Source organism: Hippoglossus stenolepis, chromosome 16 (assembly GCF_022539355.2).
Source record: "Hippoglossus stenolepis isolate QCI-W04-F060 chromosome 16, HSTE1.2, whole genome shotgun sequence".
NCBI classification, from domain to species: Eukaryota; Metazoa; Chordata; class Actinopteri; order Pleuronectiformes; family Pleuronectidae; genus Hippoglossus; species Hippoglossus stenolepis.
The window spans coordinates 15950194-15968096 of record NC_061498.1 but is presented as its reverse complement, the minus strand read 5'-3'; the positions used below and the strand labels follow the sequence as shown (position 1 = coordinate 15968096).

At 41.3% G+C, this 17903-nt stretch overlaps 2 protein-coding genes across 8 annotated transcripts; both read left to right on the top strand.

The window, feature by feature from the left end:
* Nucleotides 1–37: 37 nt before the first annotated feature.
* On the top strand, nucleotides 38–10777 carry ubtf (upstream binding transcription factor). Of its 5 annotated transcripts, none has more exons than XM_035179725.2 (21): nucleotides 38–539; nucleotides 2940–2998; nucleotides 3682–3854; nucleotides 3975–4058; nucleotides 4161–4316; nucleotides 4397–4461; nucleotides 4585–4711; nucleotides 4803–4913; nucleotides 5022–5155; nucleotides 5247–5388; nucleotides 5469–5510; nucleotides 5636–5746; nucleotides 5891–6046; nucleotides 6174–6320; nucleotides 6663–6773; nucleotides 6864–6955; nucleotides 7054–7243; nucleotides 7331–7378; nucleotides 7496–7549; nucleotides 7649–7759; nucleotides 7847–10777. In XM_035179725.2, exons 2-21 carry the CDS (start codon nucleotides 2962–2964, stop codon nucleotides 7952–7954), a joined length of 2199 nt encoding a protein of 732 aa, XP_035035616.1. In that variant the 5' UTR covers nucleotides 38–539; nucleotides 2940–2961; the 3' UTR covers nucleotides 7955–10777. The 5 variants fall into 5 exon arrangements, with proteins under 5 accessions (XP_035035616.1, XP_035035617.1, XP_035035619.1 ...); XM_035179726.2 differs by lacking the exon at nucleotides 38–539 and adding an exon at nucleotides 573–794; XM_035179728.2 differs by lacking the exon at nucleotides 38–539 and adding an exon at nucleotides 834–1225 and having other exon boundaries at nucleotides 7850–10777.
* Nucleotides 10778–11634: 857 nt separating this feature from the next.
* Nucleotides 11635–17492, top strand: atxn7l3a (ataxin 7 like 3a). 3 transcript variants are annotated; one of them, XM_047344000.1, is made up of 14 exons: nucleotides 11635–11869; nucleotides 12726–12765; nucleotides 12882–12981; nucleotides 13261–13393; nucleotides 13547–13718; nucleotides 13804–13901; nucleotides 14014–14036; nucleotides 14129–14174; nucleotides 14509–14546; nucleotides 14654–14722; nucleotides 14808–14851; nucleotides 15812–15883; nucleotides 16461–16597; nucleotides 16685–17492. In XM_047344000.1, the coding sequence occupies exons 3-14, from the start codon at nucleotides 12931–12933 to the stop codon at nucleotides 16879–16881; spliced, it is 1080 nt and encodes a 359-aa protein (XP_047199956.1). In that variant the 5' UTR covers nucleotides 11635–11869; nucleotides 12726–12765; nucleotides 12882–12930; the 3' UTR covers nucleotides 16882–17492. The 3 variants fall into 3 exon arrangements, with proteins under 3 accessions (XP_047199956.1, XP_035036386.2, XP_047199957.1); XM_035180495.2 differs by having other exon boundaries at nucleotides 11636–11934; XM_047344001.1 differs by lacking the exon at nucleotides 11635–11869 and adding an exon at nucleotides 12252–12360.
* Nucleotides 17493–17903: the final 411 nt, after the last annotated feature.

The following is a 17903-nucleotide window of genomic DNA, read 5'->3' as shown; positions in this document are numbered from 1 at the left end:
CTGCGTTAAAATGAAGCTGTCAAACAGCCGCAAGAGTTTCCTCAAAGAGGGATCGAGCAAAGTGAAAAGACACGGAGCCTGTGGAGCCGTGTACGACATGCTCACCATTCACTCATGGAGATCATAAGATTTAAAAAAATATATATATAGATTATTATGTTAACTACGTATGAGTGTGCGGGGTTTCAATCATCACTGGCACTTGTTTGGCTTCCATGAAACTCCCTGATTAGACACTGCAAAGTTCGGCCGCAAGATGAGGCAGGGTCGATCTCCGGGAGAGAAAAGAATAATCGCCCACGGTTGGGTTCGGAGGCAACGGAGGGGGAAAAAGTGTGGACGTCCCGGCGTGGCGAAATGGTTGGCTGGAGAGGAGCTGGTGCGCGCTGAGTGGAGGGGGACGGCGAGAGAGATGGAGGCGGGGGGGAAGGACCATCTCTGCGGGGACCGGAGCCCGGGACCGACGGCGCAGTGCTGGCTGTCGTTCAACCCTCCCCTTCTTCCTCCACAACCACGCCGAGACTCGCGCCGAGAGACAGGTAAGCCAGCGCAGCGGCCGCTCGGTGTCATAACACGGCGAGAGTGCGCGGAAAACCCACCGGGAAATAATACGAAAAGCCCGCAAAATACGCTTTTGATGTTTGTTTTATTTCGAACAAAACGCCGCGGTCGGTTGAGTCTTTGTGGCAGCGAAAGCAACCAACCGCTGTGGCAGAGCACGGACGAGCTAGGTCGGCCATAGCCGATTTCCTTGTCCTCTAAAGCGGGGAAGAGGCTGCGCGTACGACCCGGAGGTAAATGTGGTATTTTCGTTAAAAAATAATATCACCCAGCGGTTGTGTTTGTGCTTACTCCCCCCGCTCCCACTCGACTATTCGCGCTGGGAACCGGGTTATCCGCGTGGGGGGGACTCAGCGGTGGCTTCCGCGCCGAGACCTCCATGCGGCTGTCGGCGGAACAGCCAGCCGCCTCTCTCGGTTAGCCATCAGGGATCTCGGTTTAATATCTCACCGTGCACACACTCGCCCTCTCTCTCCCCCTCTCTCTCTCACGCCGAGCTAACCCCCTAGAACCGCCGACGACCGAGCCACGGAGAACCCGCCTTTCTCCTCCTCGCTTGTGCTGCCGCTCGGGGTCGAAGGGAAGGGGAGTCTGCACCGCCCTGGGCTTTTAGGTCCGGGCTCTGTTTTTCCGTGTTTGCAGTGCGCCATTGGACCTTGTCACGGTAGGTTTCCTCGTCGAGCAGGGCTGAAGCATGGCGGACCTGGAGCTGTTTGTCGCGCCAGTGAAGCCGCTCAGCCTCGGTTGTTGACGCTTTTCCCTCATGGAGGTTTAATTCTCGATTTTTAACATATTTTAAACCGCGCAGGAACTTAACAGCTACCGTTAAAATCCATCATTCCAGACTGTAATGTCGAGTCGCTAGCGTTGCACCGTGAGACATATTTTCCATTTTCTTCTTTCTTCCTGTGCCTCCGCAGGTCCCTCCAACCCACCACCGTGCATTTCTCGGGCCATTTGTTCCAAAAACCAGACCTCGGCTTCATTTGGAGCATTTTTAATCTCGTTTAGCTCTACTTAAAACGACAGCTGTTTAATAACTATTTTAAACGATTTGTCCCGTTTATGTGCTCCTGCTCTAGTAAACGGGTTTGTTATTAAATGTAAATGAGTTAAGTTTTGTAGTAAACAGGAACGTTTCTAAAATTCGGGTGTGCAGGAGAAATGCCCGATTTAAGCTCCATTTGTCGTGCCAAGGCGCCCTTGGTCATGTAATGCCCCAGGTTCCTGTTTTTAATGTGGAAATTATAATGAAATATAACAAATTTTACGTATAAACGACTCGACGTTTACGTAAAATCCGATCTGTGGTGATATAAATGGATTTATCTGGAGTTTCCATGGAGCTTGGTCACACGGTGGACGCCACACTGAGCTGGGGCCATCAAGGACACGATGAACAACGAGCAGCCGCCATCATGGAGCGCAGCTCGGCTACGCCTCGCTGAAGAATGCACTATGTTTTGCGCTCGAATTCCCTCTTAAAACGTTAAAAATCGGACTCAAACTGTGTTTGAATACTCTTTCAAACACACTAGATGAAAGAAACCGACCATTAAATATATTTTTATCGCTCCAGTCGGAGTGAAACAGTTGAGGAGGAGATTATAGGTTTGCACGGCGGAGCTAGATCCGCTTCCAACGGTGGTGAGGTGCCTCTGCTGAGTGGCGCATTTGGCTGCAGTGCTTCCAGGCCACCATTCCCCCTCGTCGGAGACCGAAAGCATATCCCCCGTCCGTGGTCAGCTGGTTGCCTACAGCTGCCTGTCCGTCCATTCGCTTCCTCCTTCCGTGGATCCTCCCCAACCTCCGCTCCGACAGAAAATCCTCCATTACCGAGCGGACCAGGGCGAAGGAAAATGGTCGCTGCCGTGCGTCCACGATATTTTAGTCCTGGAATAAGGACGGCAGTCATGCGCCAAATTCCGCCTGGAGAAATTAGCGCGACGGCGGAGACTCCGGTTGTCGTAGCTAGTTGGTGCTAGACGAAGCCCTGCGCAGTGTTATTTGAGATTTGAAGCCGTCACAAGCGATAGCCTATGTCTCACCATGTAGCGTAAACGTTTAAGGGGCGGTGTAATGATCATAAACCATTATCTCGAGGCGAATTTAACATCCACCACTTGGAAACGACACTTTCACTTCAGGACCACAGCCATGACTCCTTTTTATTGTGTGATATCAAAATCACATGAATATTAAACACGTAAAAAAAAAAACATTATTATAAAGTCCCGCAATTAAAAAAAAATACAACGTATTCTGGTGTAGGAGCCGATCACGACTTATGCATATTGAGGATTGTGTTTTATTTTTGAATTAAAGGTCGTGACAATGAGAGATCATGTTTTATAACTTGATTTTTGTTGCTTTTGTAGATTCGAGACAAAACGACCACAAATGAATGGAGAAATGGAGGCAGCTGCACCAGTGCAAGGTGGGGTCTTGTACTTTCCCCGTTGTATAGAAATGAGTATATATTTACAAATATTGCATACATAACTTATATAAAACATTTTGCATATTTCATCCCTATACCACTAATCATGTCTTTCTACAGCATAATTGTCCTAGAAATATGACTGAATTGAATTATTTACTTTGTGAATTAATGTGTTATTATCAGATTCTTCTTCATTCTGCTCCTTTTCATTCAAGAGTAGATATTTTGTGTTTGCATTTAAATTGTTTTTTTGGTCAATGAATGCAAATATTTATATAACTTGGCTACTGAAGATCCACTGAGAACTATAAATTCAATTCCCCCGTGGTAGCATAAATTCACAATATTTCAATAATCTTCAGTTCTAGCTTCTCAGTTGTGATCAATAACCAAACATTTTGGGGAGTTGTTCCAATAGTAGGACCAAACATGCATTTTTAACCATTAGATGATTGTGATGGTCATTTTTCACTGGTTTCTCATACATTAGAGACCAAGCAATTATTAAGGGAAACATCATTAATCAGTTTAATGATAAATGGCAGATCTAACCGAAACATTACTCTTGACTTTTAAATGGTTACTACAGCTCGTGGTGTAACAGGTCACACCATAAATTGTCATCTCTACATTTATTATTTTGTTTGATTTTTTTTTTTTCTTTGCATCATTGACAGTTTGGGCGCAGGATGACCTCTTAAAGTTGCTGGAGGCCATGAAAGTGGCCCTTCCTCAGAAAGACATGACGAAATATAAAACATCAGAGTCCCACCTCGACTGGCAGAAGGTGGCCTTCAACACCTTCACAGCTGAGATGTGTAGGCAGAAGTGGCTGGAAGTCTCTAAAGAGGCGAGTCGATTAAATTCATATTGATTTATTTGTGATGTTGTGAGATTTCTTGTTTGCTGTAAGTCAAGTTTATGGCTCCCTTAAGTTAAAGTCGGTTAAATTTTTCTGCTTTATCCACAGATTCGTAAATTCAGGACTCTGACAGAACTGATTGTTGATGCTCAAGACTACATCAAGAACCCTTACAAGGGCAAGAAAATAAAGGTGAGTTAAAACATATTTTGATTGACTAATTTTAATGAACATCTTGCCGTTTTAGAATATAACTCAGAATTTTCATTCCCATTTTCTACCCATGATATATAGAAACATCCAGATTTCCCCAAGAAGCCCTTGACTCCATACTTCCGCTTCTTCATGGAAAAGAGGGCCAAATATGCAAAGCTGCACCCTGAGATGAGCAATCTAGATCTCACTAAAATCCTCTCAAAGAAGTACAGAGAGTTACCTGAGAAGAAGAAGGTAGGGTTAAAGCCACGGTGAATAACTTTGACTGTGGTACCGTTTAACATTAATCTAATGAAACATTTTCTTTTCTTCAGAAAAAATACGTTGAGGACTTCTTAAGAGACAAAGAATCGTTTGTCCACAGTATGATGAAGTTCAGGTGAGATTACTTATTGCTAGTCATTATTATGCAGCAATAACATTGGTTATATTTGGCCTTGAACACTAGCACATTTAAAGAGGATAATTGTGTTTCAATGCTGCCTTATTGTGTGCAATGCAGGGAAGATCACCCAGACCTTGTGGAGAGCATGGCCAAGAAAGGTTCAAACGTTCCAGAGAAGGCCAAGACGCCTCAACAGCTGTGGTACACCCATGAAAAGAAGGCCTTCCTCAAAACACGCCCAGATGTAAGCTTTGCTGCTACTGCGCACAGAATACAGCCTCTTGAACTATGACTTTGTGGTTCTACAGATGTTCATTTTCTCTGTTTGACACCAGGCGACCACCAAAGACATTAAGGAGGGTCTCGGCAAACAGTGGACGCAACTGTCCGACAAAAAAAGGCTGAAATGGATCGCAAAGTCTCTGGAGCAGCAGAAACTGTATGAGGTGAGACCACAATAAGGGTAATATGTTATCAACTTCTTATGATGGTGACAATGTGTCTGTGATGCATTTTCGTCCTTTTTAACGGTTTGTGTCCTTTAAATATTCTAGCAAACAATGCGGGAGTACATCCAGCAGCACCCGGAGCTTAACATGGTTCAGGGGGATTATGTGAAGTCCACCCTGACAAAGGCTGAGAGGCACCTGAAGGACAAATCTGACGGCCGACCCGACAAACCACCACCGTGAGTTGTAGTTAAAAGTACACAGCTCACGCATCAAGATGATCCTGGTCGTGTCAGAGTTATTTAGACCAAACTGTGTGTGTGCTTTCAGAAATGGTTACTCGATGTTCTGCGCCGAGTTGATGTCGAGCATGAAGGACGTACCCAGCACGGAGCGCATGGTGATGTGCAGCCAGCGGTGGAAGCTGCTCAAACAGAACGAGAAGGACGCTTATCAGAAACGCTGTGAACAAGTCAGTTCAGAATCAAGTCGCAGTATATTAGAAAAGAGGTCGATCAGCTTAATCCTAACATGTTCTTCTGTTTTTTTCAGAGAAAGAAAGATTATGAAATTGACATGAACAGATTTCTCAGTGTAAGTCTCACTTTATTTATCATGCATTTTTCGTTCTGAGTTTTTTTGACAGTTATAGTTTGTGCTTTACTTTTTTGCTGTAAGAGTTTCGTGTTTATAATTTCTCTGCTTTGTGGTCCCTGTAGAGTTTGTCAGTGGAGGAGCAGCAGCGTGTCTTGGGCGAGGATAAGTTTGGTTTAAGGAAGGGTAGCGCAGCCGGCAGTCCTGCCTCCAAAAAGAGAAATGCGAAAGCAAAGGTATGAATTTGTACACTGCAACATCCACCCCAGTTTTTACAAGTGGTTATAGTCCAAGTGGTTAAGGTTGTCTGGTTTTTTTAGCTTGCATTTTCTAGATGTTGCACTTTCCTTCTCTGATATTGTTTTGCCTAATATCTGTAGGCCAGCCCAGAGAAACCCAAAAGGCCCATTTCCGCCATGTTCATCTTCTCTGAGGAAAAACGGCCCAAGCTACAGCAAGAGCGACCAGACCTCTCTGACAGTGAACTCACAAGACTGCTGGCACGCATGTGGAATGAACTGCCAGATAAGAAGAAGGTAAACAGTAAATAAAATACTGCAGAAGAAATGCCACGTCAGTAGAGCCAAATCATACTGATTTATAATGTAATTACATTTTCCAGTATTTATAAAAAAAAATGATCTTGTTGTCTTGGTTATTCAGGAAAAGTACAAACGTCTGGAGACGGTCCTAAAGGCAGAGTCTGAGAAGAAGGAGAAGGAAGATCGTAGTCGTTTGCCAGACCCACCTAAGACTGCTCAGGACATTTGGCAACAGAGCGTCATAGGAGACTATCTGGCCAGATTTAAGGTAGGCATGACTCCTGGTTTCCAGAAATACATCTGGTAGATTGGTTTTGGCCATCATGTGATACTAAAGGGTTAGGATAAGGTTTTTTTTATGTCAATTTTCAATTTCAAAATTTTCAATGTTTGGATATATCATTAATATTGAGAATAGCGGGAATTCACAGCAGTCTCACTCCAACAAATAATGAAGTAAAAATAATTCTTGAACCCTTATTCTTATAATACTGCTAACAAACCAGTGAAAATACAACTTCATTAGCAGAGGTAACCACAGGTTTATGATTCTGTAACCAACTACTTTCTGCATAAAGATGTAAATACATGTGTATATCTTCTCTTGCAGAGTGACCGACCAAAGGCTCAGAAAGCCATGGAAGCCACCTGGAGCACCATGGAGAAAAAGGAGAAGATTATGTGGATCAAAAAGGCAGCAGAGGATCAGAAAAGATATGAGGTATCATAATCATCTCTGTTCTGCAGGACTCCTTAACATTCATATACAATTCCACTGAGAGCCAACCAGTGATTGATCTCGCTTTAACAGAGAGACCTGTGTGAGATGCGCTCACCTGCTGCTGCCGCCATTGCCTCAGGGAAGAAAATAAAGTTTGAGGGTGAACCCAAGAAACCACCATCGTAAGTGTGTCACACCCGGTTCATCCACGCTGCCGGTTGCATAGTTACAGAATTGCTAACATTTTAGATGTTTTTTTTCCCATTGCTTTTGACTCTAGAAACGGATATCAGAAGTTCTCTCAGGAGATGTTGTCCAACGGAGAACTGAATCACCTCCCGATGAAAGAGCGGATGACTGAGATCGGCAGCCGCTGGCAGAGGTTACCTCTGAAGGACAAGGACCGTTACAAGAAGATTGCTGAGGAAAAGCAGAGGCAGTACAAAGTCATCCTGGAACAGTGGCTTGCGGTATGGACTGATTGTTTGGGGTTTGTTTGAGTCATGAATTATCCACTAAAAAATATTTGTCTAACACACACTTCTATCCCCCTGCAGAGCTTGTCCACACAAGAGAGAAACACCTACAAAGAATATACTTCACAAGTAAGTCAGTTATTTTACTGTCATGGTTGTGTCACATACGAGATCAGAAAATTTACAGCACCGTACCTCTATAAACATCCCCACTTTTTTTGACACATTTTACCTGTGACCTTTCAGAAAAGGAGAACGACAGCAAAACCAGGAGGCCCCAAAGCAAAGTTCAAGAAATCTGTGAGTGTGGACTCTGATTCTTCTGTGTCCATCCATCAGACTCATAAATCAGCTGTACGTTAATTTTTAGATAAATCTGATGGATGTCTCTTCTCACAGGACACGGAGGAGGAGGAGGATGAAGAAGATGATGAGCCCGAGAAGGCTTCTTCTGACGCAGACTCATCCAGCGAGGATGACGAAGATGAGGATGATGATGACGAAGAGGACGTGAGTGACATTTCTTATTTGTCGCACACACTGGGAATAACTTGATCTTGAATGTGCTTGATGATATTTTTTGTTCCAATTTCGAAGAAGGAGGATGATGAGGAAGACGATGAGGCGGAGGACAAAGAGAACAAGTCAGATGACAGCAGCAGCGATTCAAATTCACAGGCGTCGTCAGACTCTGATTCGGACTGAAATGGGCCGTCGTCGCAGAGACGAACTGAGCAGCGCTGAGCTGAGCCAAGAGTCCGGGGAGCTCTGCCATTGTGCCAACCCTGCTCTCCTCCCACCACCAGAGGGAGCCCCTGCATTGCCTCATCCATTTCACATTCGCCCACTTTTTGTTGCCGCGTCACTGATCTGTACTCACCGAGGGACCCTGCCCCTATGTCCAATATCAGTTTCGTTCCCTCCCCGCTGTGATGGTCAACTCACAGAACGGGCCGCTGACATTATGCCAAAAACAGCATCCCACTGGTTTGAGGATGTCGTGAATATTTCTGCACGCTGGTTTCAATCTTGATTCACAGGTTCAGTGGTTTAAAGTTTGAGTTTTAACGTCCCTCCAGTGTTTCTTCTCTTATTCTGGTGATTAGTTAATGACAGATGGCATGAGTTGTCAACTGGCTTCATGGAGCCAAAGAATCTAGTAAGGGGGGATCACTTTAGGGAGGGGGGTGTGCGGGGCACTGAAAAATTGCACTCTTCAGAATGTTTCCTTTTTAATGTTTTTTTTTCCCCCAAAATATTGTTGCTTTGTTCTCTATTCTCAATTTGTGATGTAGATTTTATCATTTGGTTCTTAAAGAGGTGGTATTTGTTCAGGAAAAAACCAAGCCATTATGAATGTCTTTTTTTTTTTTTTTGTTGCTGGAAAGTTTCAGAACTTTATTTACCCATTTGTTTTCATTTGAAATAAGCAGTGCCTATAAAATGTTCACTCCCCTTGAGTTTTTCATGTTTTATTGTTGCTAAAGTGGGTGTAATGAGGCTTTTTGACTAAACCAAAACTCCTTTTAATAGTACATTTATGGGAAATTGACTTATGTGCTGCAGTTGTCTCCGCCCAGCTGTGATGTCAGGTTTAGAGCAAAACACAAAGCTGAAACTGACATTGACTCACTTTGTGACAGCAACAAGCTAAACTGAGATTTTCTTGTAATGCCACAAGGAGATGATCTGAGCTACAAAACAAACAATCACTTATGTAATAATTTTCTTCAGTATTTACAATAAAAAACATTTCATAGTAGTTTCAGATTTGACTCGTATGCCATTACACCCTACTGAGCACATTTACAGCAGTGTCATATCCTTAAAATTAAAATTTTGCATCATTGGTCGACCTTACTGTGGCCTGCGGGCTCCTCCGTCCCTTGAAATTCTTCTTGCATCCATCCCCTGAGTTATTCTTTCAATTAAACTTGTTGCAATTGATTTGTAATGTTTTTATTAGTATAACTAATAAGCTGTTGGAGCTTCTAGATACAAATGTGTTTACTGACAGTTTACACCTTGAATACACATTAAAGTGATCTCCGTTCAACTTTTGTGTCTTAAAACAATTGGATTTGTACTTATTAAATTGGTTAATTGGATTTTATATTGCCACTTTAATCAGCTTTCATGTCATTGGTGTCAAAAAGCCTTTTTGCATCCGCTGCGCTTCTGTGTTTAGAAAACAAAAAGTCTCAATGGTGGTGGAAATGTTAATAGGCACTGCAGGATCCGTTACCATGTGTCCGTCAATTAAAGTGTTATTTGTCATCGCGCACACATTCTCGAGTCCGAAACAATCTCTGTTAATTCAGTTTGTTCCGTTCAGTTAGTTACAGTGTTTAGTGTTTGCAATTTGTCACTAACGCTCATTTTCCATATTTTAAGCTCAATCTGACCTTTTTTAAAGACTGTCATACAGTTGGTGTGTGTTTCTTCTCTGTACCATCGTTTTACATTTCTTTTACGGTTTGTATGAACTGTCGAGATTGTTTTAATTGTGAGCAGTTGTGTTCTGATTCATCTGGATTTTATTGTGGATGTTCAGCTGTGTGGTTCCATCTCTTTTTCTTTTTTTGGAAATTGTAATGGTATTGACTTAAATCCAATCTGGATTTAAGTCTAATGCTTTTCCCAAAAAAATGTGTGCACTTAATGTAAATCTGTCCCTCTATGTGAGTTTGTGTGCATGCATGCACATAACTGTATATATGAGGGTGTATTTGTGTTTAGTTTTTTTTGTTTTAATGTTAGCTTTGGTTTTGGTTTTGCTGTTATGTTGCATCCCCTGATGTGACGGCAGCATGCATGTATGTGCCTGTGTGGGGATGTCATACCAACACCATGAATGTAGATATTGTTAAATCTTTTTCATTTTTTCTCTCTCCAAAGTTCTTTGGTAATTCTTCGTCTCGGCAACGTCGTGTCATTTGTTTCCTGAAAACGGACAAATACTGTCATTTAAGCTTTGCAGACAGATGAGTACATGGCAATTATTGATAATCTGTTAGTAATAAACTGATTTTGACCATTATGAATCTCATCAAAAACTGAAATAAAACCAACTTGGGCTATTTAAATAACTTGGGGGAGGTAAAAGGAAAGCGATTGCTGATATCGATTGATGGGAGTTTGTAAAAGGGATTTGGGGGGAAAACGAGTTGCCAGTGGAATTGGGTCAATGACAACAACAAAATAAGAAAAAAAACTTGTAATTTTTTGTAAATACTGTTTTTGTATCGAGTGCTTATTGTTTTGTTAGGTCTTTGATTTGGCAAACCCTCATCTGTGACTTCTGGGGCCAGTGGGCCTTTCACTCACAGGGGAGAACTTTTGGTTGAATTCACCTGTTTTAGTTGTTTCTTCTCTCCCTTCTGTTGGTTTATAGAAATATCTAAGACTGCAAAGCTTTACAAGTTTGTACTGCTGACCATTTGACAAAATTTGATGTTTTCTATAGCTGAGGGTGCTCTCATGTCCTTGTAGTTCAAGTATTTGGGCAAATAAAAAAAATATCTTTAACAGTTAGAGAAGTGTGTTCTGTTAAAATAAGCAGACAGAATGTAGATCAATGCTGATGTGCTGGATGAAAAATATGTGTAATAATTATGAGGTTTGGACTGTTGGATAGATGAAGCCTTCAGAAGTTTTTTTACAAACCAAACCAGTAATTAACCAAGGAAACAATGAATTTAAGATTTGAGGGTTTCATTCACAAACACTGTTTTCTGCAGTGAGTATATTTACTTGCATGTCATTACTATAGTAATCTATTGAATGCAGGTATAGATTAGTACTTTTACTAACATGCTCTTACTTAGGTTATATTTTGTATTCAGGTATTTAACTAGTGCTTTCAGTTACATGCTATTACTAAAGTTTGAATTTGTTTATTAATAAAAATTGGATGCAGCTATTTTAATAGTACTTTTACTTACAAGCTTTAACAAAAGTAATATTTTGAATGCAGGTATTTTATTGGTACTTTCAGTTACACACTTTAACTAAAGTAATCTTTTGTATTCAGGTTTTTATTATTACTATCACTTAGATGCTTTTACTGAAGTAACATTTTGAATGCAGGTATTTATTTATATTTTAACCTAAATTCCTTCACTAAAGTATGTAATCGAAAATTATACCACTATACCATATACTATATATTTCAATATCTCTGCTTATGCATATCATGTGTAACTGCAAAGATGATCTTTGGTGACCTGCCTCATGGCAGATTTAAGATGACCTTTGGTGTTTTTATTAGTATTAATACCTTTACTGCACTCATTTTGAATGCTGGATCAGTGCTTTTGTTTTGGTATATTTACGTACTTCCCCTCTGACACGCCTTCCTCTCGAATGTGTGGCTTTTATTTTTAAAACTGAACCGGAAGCCGGTGGTTGTGTCGTTGTTTGTTTCCGCTCCGGTGGCCTCATCCTCTTTCTCTTCCTCCTCCTCTTCCTTCTCCTCCTCCTCCTCTTCGTCAGGCGGCTTTTTAACGTCATTTTAACCGTAACCTGCGACAACAGCCTGAGTCTCTGACTGACATTTCAATTTGGCCGGGGACATGAAGATGGCTGCAGCTGAACAGCAGCTTCGTGTTGGCGTGTTGTGTGTGAGTGACTCGGTCCTGTTGTCTTCCTCAGAGAAACTGCCTGCTTCAGGCTGAGTTTTCAGGGTAAGAGGAAACTGGGGTTCGGGGTGGAATGAGAAATATAACATCTCTACTCTAAATACATTTCACGTGTGTCTTTCGCCACATAATCTCTCCCTTCACATTAAAGTAGTAGACTAGCATGACTAGCTAGCAAATGCTTAAACCAGAAAGTAAGCAGAGTGCTAACAAACTGACATTAGCTGTATTTATATGTTTTTCTATTAAGATTAGCTAGTGTTGTGCTACAGTTTATATACTGTATGTAATCTATCATTTGTGAATCATGATTTAGCTTTTTCGCTGTGTTTCTATAGTGTAAATAAGTACGCATGTTATCCCAGATCACACCTGACGCATTGAGCTGTTCCGTTTCCTGCTATGATTGATCCTGATCGCTCTGAAGTTGGTTCTAGGTTGGGACTAAAGGACCATCAATGAAGCTATGATGTAATTAAATGCAGATTTTAATGGCCTCCACGTCATGTGACCCACTGACTCCGAATCAAACCAGATGTTATTGCTACACAAGACAAAGAGGATGTAGTTCCAATAAGATTTCAGATGGAAAACATTCCTATTTTCTCAGTTTACTTGGATATTAAAGTGAACATTTTTGAGTTTTGAATATCGGCTGTACAAAACAAAACATTTAGGGGTGTTATGGTGAGCTCTCAGAACTTGTCATGGGGATTCCGTGATACTTGTGTACATTTTATTGATAACAATCAATTGACAAATTAAGAAGATAAGTAAAAGACCCATAAACTAGTTCAATGCCCAGTATCTGACAATTATTTTTCTTTGTTCAACAGAATGAAGACAGATCCACAAACATTGATAACCAATTTTAAAGTAAGTATTCGCCGATCTGTTTTTCCTTGACGACAGATTGTCGTATATCTGTAAACTAGTAAATCACTGACCATATCATGACTTGTAAGTTTGTTTCCTATGTTCTAAATCCACAGGCCAGCATCTCATTACCTTGCTATCAAGATTTCCAACACAGATTTTCAAATGAAAATGGAGGATATGCCCCTGTCAGGCCCAGACAACACCAAGCTGGAGGTGAGGCACTGATGTACACAGATACAGAAACGTACAGAATGTATTGAGTTGGGGAAAGACAGTCCACTGTGTAAATGTGTAGGGTCTGGGTTTAGAAATCTGTGCATAAAGTTACATGTGCTGTCAGATTCATGTGATTCATCCAAAAACCTTCATTGTCCCCTTCCCGACACCCAGTTTACAGTTAGATGGGATTTCTTTAAAACATCACACATATCAGATTTTTTTACTCCATCATGATGTTTGCATTGATGTCAAATTATATATTTCATGTTGTAGGCCTTGGTCCATGACATCTACTCTGAGCTGGTGGAAGATGCCTGTTTGGGTCTGTGTTTTGAAGTACATCGTGCTGTGAAACAGGGATATTTCTTCTTGGATGAAACGGACCAAGAGAGCATGAAGGAGTTCGGTTAGTGCCACATATTTAAAGGTTTTATGTACTTGAGAATTTTTAAACTTAATGTCGCAGCCAACAACTATCTTTTGTGTATAAATATATGGTGGAGTAATAGCATCCTAAGAATGAAGTCACACTCCCCTTTTGCCTTTTCAACTCCTGTAGAAATTGTGGACCAACCAGGAGTGGACATATTTGGGCAGGTTTACAACCAGTGGAAGAACAAAGAGTGTGAGTGTCCAAACTGCAAAAGACTGATAGCAGCTTCTCGCTTCGCTCCACACTTGGAGAAATGTCTCGGCATGGGACGTAACAGCAGTAGAATTGCCAGCCGCAGGTGGGTCAGTAAAGGGCTTATAGTTTAGCATTGATTCCAAATATGTGTGAAGATCTAATGATGTTCCTCTTTTGCTCTTCAACAGGCTAGCCACTAATAATAATATGAACAAATCAGAGAGTGACCAGGAAGACAATGATGACCTTAATGATAACGACTGGTCGTATGGGGCAGAAAAAAAAGGTGAGCAGCTGAAAATAACTGAAGTTAAATGTCATCTGTAGAAAGAGAATTAATGAGGAAAACTCCAGATTTCTTTCTCATAATAATGAAACTTCTTATTTAATTTTTACAGCCAAGAAGAGAAAGTCAGATAAGGTATTTTTGCATTCCTTTTGCACTTTGTAAATGTTTACATGTTTTAACGTGTAGAAAGAGGTAATTGAATCTTAATGTTTTTCTTTGTGCAGAATCAAAATTCCCCCAGAAGATCCAAATCTCTAAAACACAAAAATGGTGAGTGTATCAGGTTTTATTTCCTGAGGTTTGGTCCCTGCTGTCATCTGAACATGCAGAGCATGATTAATTTATGTGATCTAACCCTAACCCAAATCAAAAGAATATGCCAGAGATAAGTTTTCTCTTGATATATGTCAGTCTAAATACAACAATTTTTTAATGTTTTGCACAGTAATATTTAATAACATGCAACACCAGATATATTGACCCACAGTTCAACTTTGATCAAATCTTAACACTTTAAATTACTGTCCTATAAATAAAGGTGAAATTACCAACAATATCTTTAAAGTGTGCATGTACAGAGGGCTAACACTTGTCGTTTTTCCAGGCGATCTCGGAAGCAGCATCACCTCAGAGCCTTACAAGGTGAAGAGCTCTTTCTTTGATCATTTAACCTTCAGGTGCTCAACTTCTTCCATCTTGTATTGTAGACACAATGCACAGTTTTAATAACCATGTCATCTGTCTTTTAGTATAACTACAACACTGGCATCAGTTATGAAACATTAGGACCGGATGAAGTCAGATCCCTCTTAACAACAGTAAGCAAGTTATATGAATCCCTAAAAATACATACATTCAATTTTTTGCAAACGTTGATCAGTAAAGTAACGTTTGTCCCAACAGCAATGTGGGGTGATCTCCGAGCACACCAAGAAGATGTGTACCAGGTAATGTGTAATCTGCTGAAACCTCTCCAATCTGGGAAAAACCATTAACAGCTTTTTGTGTAGCTAATATCTGCGATAATCCAGCACAGACTAGGGTACAGCAGCACCTTACCTTGTGTTGGTGTTTTCATGTTACTTAATCCAAATTCTGAGGTTTGGGTCTCCTGTAAAGCTTTATCGTTTAAAAACGTTTCTGGTACTAAACCACACTGAAATGCAGTCTGAAACTGAAGGTCATGGTTGCATGTGAAGAACATGAAACATCAGTTTCATATGTGTATTAATGAAAACATTCATGTAATTTGGTTAAGTTAAACTATCTTGATCGGCCCCCTGGTGGCTTGCTGCAGTATAGGTGATATACCCTGCCTCCTCTATGTCGGTAGATGAGACTTGGACCAAACTAAAAAGCTCATACGTGTCAATTTTTTTTCCTTATTGATGTCTGTCATTAACGGTAGTTCTTATCACACTGATTTATTTTTCGCGATTGGTCCAGCATGTGTATTGGCAGGACCCCACTACCGATAGCCTCCCTCCCCAGATAACAACTGCATAGTCTCTGTCTCAAAACCATGTCATCAGCCCAAGATTGCAGCGTTATTGCAGGCTTCATTTCTGGATTGTGGGAGGAAGTGGAGATGCGTCGTCCATCTTGATGTACAGTCTGTGGTTGGGACTAACTCCGGGGAAAAGGCATCAATTCAACAGAATGTATTAATTAGACCACGTAGGACCCTGTCAGTGACCAACCTCGAACATTTCACTACCCGTAACACTTCATCGCGCTCTTCCCAATGTGATTGGTCACAGACTGTGTCAGCTGTAGTCCGCCTCCTTCCTTCCCTCCCTCTCTCCCTGCTGCTGTAGCGAGAGGGGGGGGGGCGACCTGTGAAGCTGTGTATTGGACATTTAAGCCCATCAGGCAGGGATGTATAATGCCACCTTGTGTCCCACCAGGTCTCAGCGATGTCCCCAGCACACGGACGAACAGAGGAGGGCCGTCAGGGTGTTCCTCCTGGGGCCGTCCGCGTGAGTGTGCCCCGTCCCCCTCCTCCTCCTCCTCACCCCTACATAATATGTCAAGCTTGTCATAAATGCTACAGGTCTTGACGTTGAGAAATTATTGACAGACAAACCTCATGAAGATCCTTTGCTGTAAATTACAATTACAAATTTGGCAGGCCCTTTACTGGTTTGACTGGTTCTTTACTATATTTAGTGAAGCCCTGTTTTCAAATGTATATGCTAATGTTTTAGTTAGATATTGTCTGCACCAGTGTAACAGACTTACTACTTCTACTAATTAATAGAAGATGTTCATTTACATATATGTTTACATTTTACACAACATGAAGTTTCTTTACATGTGGTTGTATTTGTGTTTTCTTTTTATTTATAAATGTAGAGTTAAACTGTTTCAATTACATGTCTTTGTCATAGGGGTTTGCTAACAACATCTTGGTAATAATTAACTTTTTTAAATACACATATATGTTTATGTATATCAGCTGATATGTCGATATCTGACATTTTTTTCTTCCTAATATCGGCACAAAAATCCTAATCAGTCGGACTCTGGTGACATTGTTTGTGTTTCTGTCGGCAGGTTGTCGCTGCCCGATGCCGATGCAGTGGTGGAGAGCGACAACTTTGAGCTTCCAGATGGACAGACCCTGATGAGCCGCCTGCAGTGGGAAGACTCTCCTGATATCTCACCCACAGACTCTGCCTCATCGAAAGCCAGTAAGGAAATAATGTGCAGTCCAATTAACATCATTTAATGATGAAGCTTAAAGCCACTAGATGGATCATTTTCTGTCCCTCTCACAGGCACCAACCATTCAGACTCGAGGAAGCCGAAGAAGAAGAGGACGTCTCTCGGTTTGAACAGCGGAGGAGGAAGTCTGACTGGAGGCTGCAGCAGCAGCAGCGGCAGCTCTCAGAGTAATATCAACTTGTCGACCAAAAAAAAGAGGCCCAAACTCTCAGCACCTTCTATTTCAAGTATCTATGATGACTTAAACTAGCAACAGCCTGTTTGTCAGGCCAGTCCCTCCCTTCACTCAGGATGGGATTCAACATGACTTAGCAGTAGCTTTAACACGAAAGGCTTCTCCATTTTATTGAAGTTTCATTCTGTTTTAAGAACACAGTGTTGTTAAAAGTTGGGTCAGTCACTTGGTGTCAGACTCCAGTCAGAGTATCTGTAGGTGATGAACAGGGAAATTCAACAAAATGTACATTCTGCTTTTTCAGGAATTTTGAACAGTTCTGTCAACACAGACAGCTGCTGTCGCCCGAAGGTGGTAGTCAGGGCGACTTGACCATAGGCACGTGCACCAACACCCGGTACTGAATGAGCCTCAGCACTTAATTATTTAAGAAAATTATCAATAAGCTCAGACGTAATTGGTTCTATTGTCCGTACTGAGAAATTAGATAAACAGATTTCTTATTCCAACATAAGTTATCCTGCACTTTTTTTTCAATAACTCGACTTCTGATTGCAACATTGATCTATGTGAGTGGAGGGGGCTGCTTCCCACTCACCTGCACACACAGAAACATGTCATCTACACAGAGGCGCTGCTCTTAGGTGCAAATTATAATGGTGGATGGAAATAAATATTCAAACGTGTGGCTACACTTCATTTAAATTGATGCTGACGATACTTGTTGCCACAAGTGGAACAAATCCTTTGGATGTGAGGACAGAAACATGAGAAATGTGTCCAAACACCACAAGTGTTTTAGACGGCTCATAATTCCTCTGCCTATCTGTGTTGGCCTGTGTGAAACCATGAGTTAACTAAATGATAGGATGATGGTTGTTAAGGGTGCATTCATAAATTCAACCTGAACTGTTAAGGAATTTATCGTTTCAGACCAGTGCAGATAAAGAGAAGGTCAGGGGAGTTATGGAAGAATTGGTTAAATTGATAAATTAATTAGTTGTTTAGTTTGAAATAATTAAACACAAACAAATGTTTTAACCAAAGGAGGGGAACAGGGCGGCAAAAAAGAGAAACCTAAGTAACTACTCTACTAC

What these genes read in the sequence shown, in the direction of transcription:
- ubtf (XM_035179725.2), top strand. Translation starts at nt 2,962, where the DNA reads ATGAATGGAGAAATGGAGGCAGCTGCACCAGTGCAAG. An exon ending in ATCAGAAACGCTGTGAACAA is followed by an intron (nt 5,389 to 5,468) that starts GTCAGTTCAGAA and finishes TGTTTTTTTCAG; the next exon opens with AGAAAGAAAGATTATGAAAT. An exon ending in ACTATCTGGCCAGATTTAAG is followed by an intron (nt 6,321 to 6,662) that starts GTAGGCATGACT and finishes CTTCTCTTGCAG; the next exon opens with AGTGACCGACCAAAGGCTCA.
- atxn7l3a (XM_047344000.1), top strand. Translation starts at nt 12,931, where the DNA reads ATGAAAATGGAGGATATGCCCCTGTCAGGCCCAGACAACACCAAGCTG. An exon ending in AGTAGAATTGCCAGCCGCAG is followed by an intron (nt 13,719 to 13,803) that starts GTGGGTCAGTAA and finishes GCTCTTCAACAG; the next exon opens with GCTAGCCACTAATAATAATA. An exon ending in ATCTCTAAAACACAAAAATG is followed by an intron (nt 14,175 to 14,508) that starts GTGAGTGTATCA and finishes TCGTTTTTCCAG; the next exon opens with GCGATCTCGGAAGCAGCATC.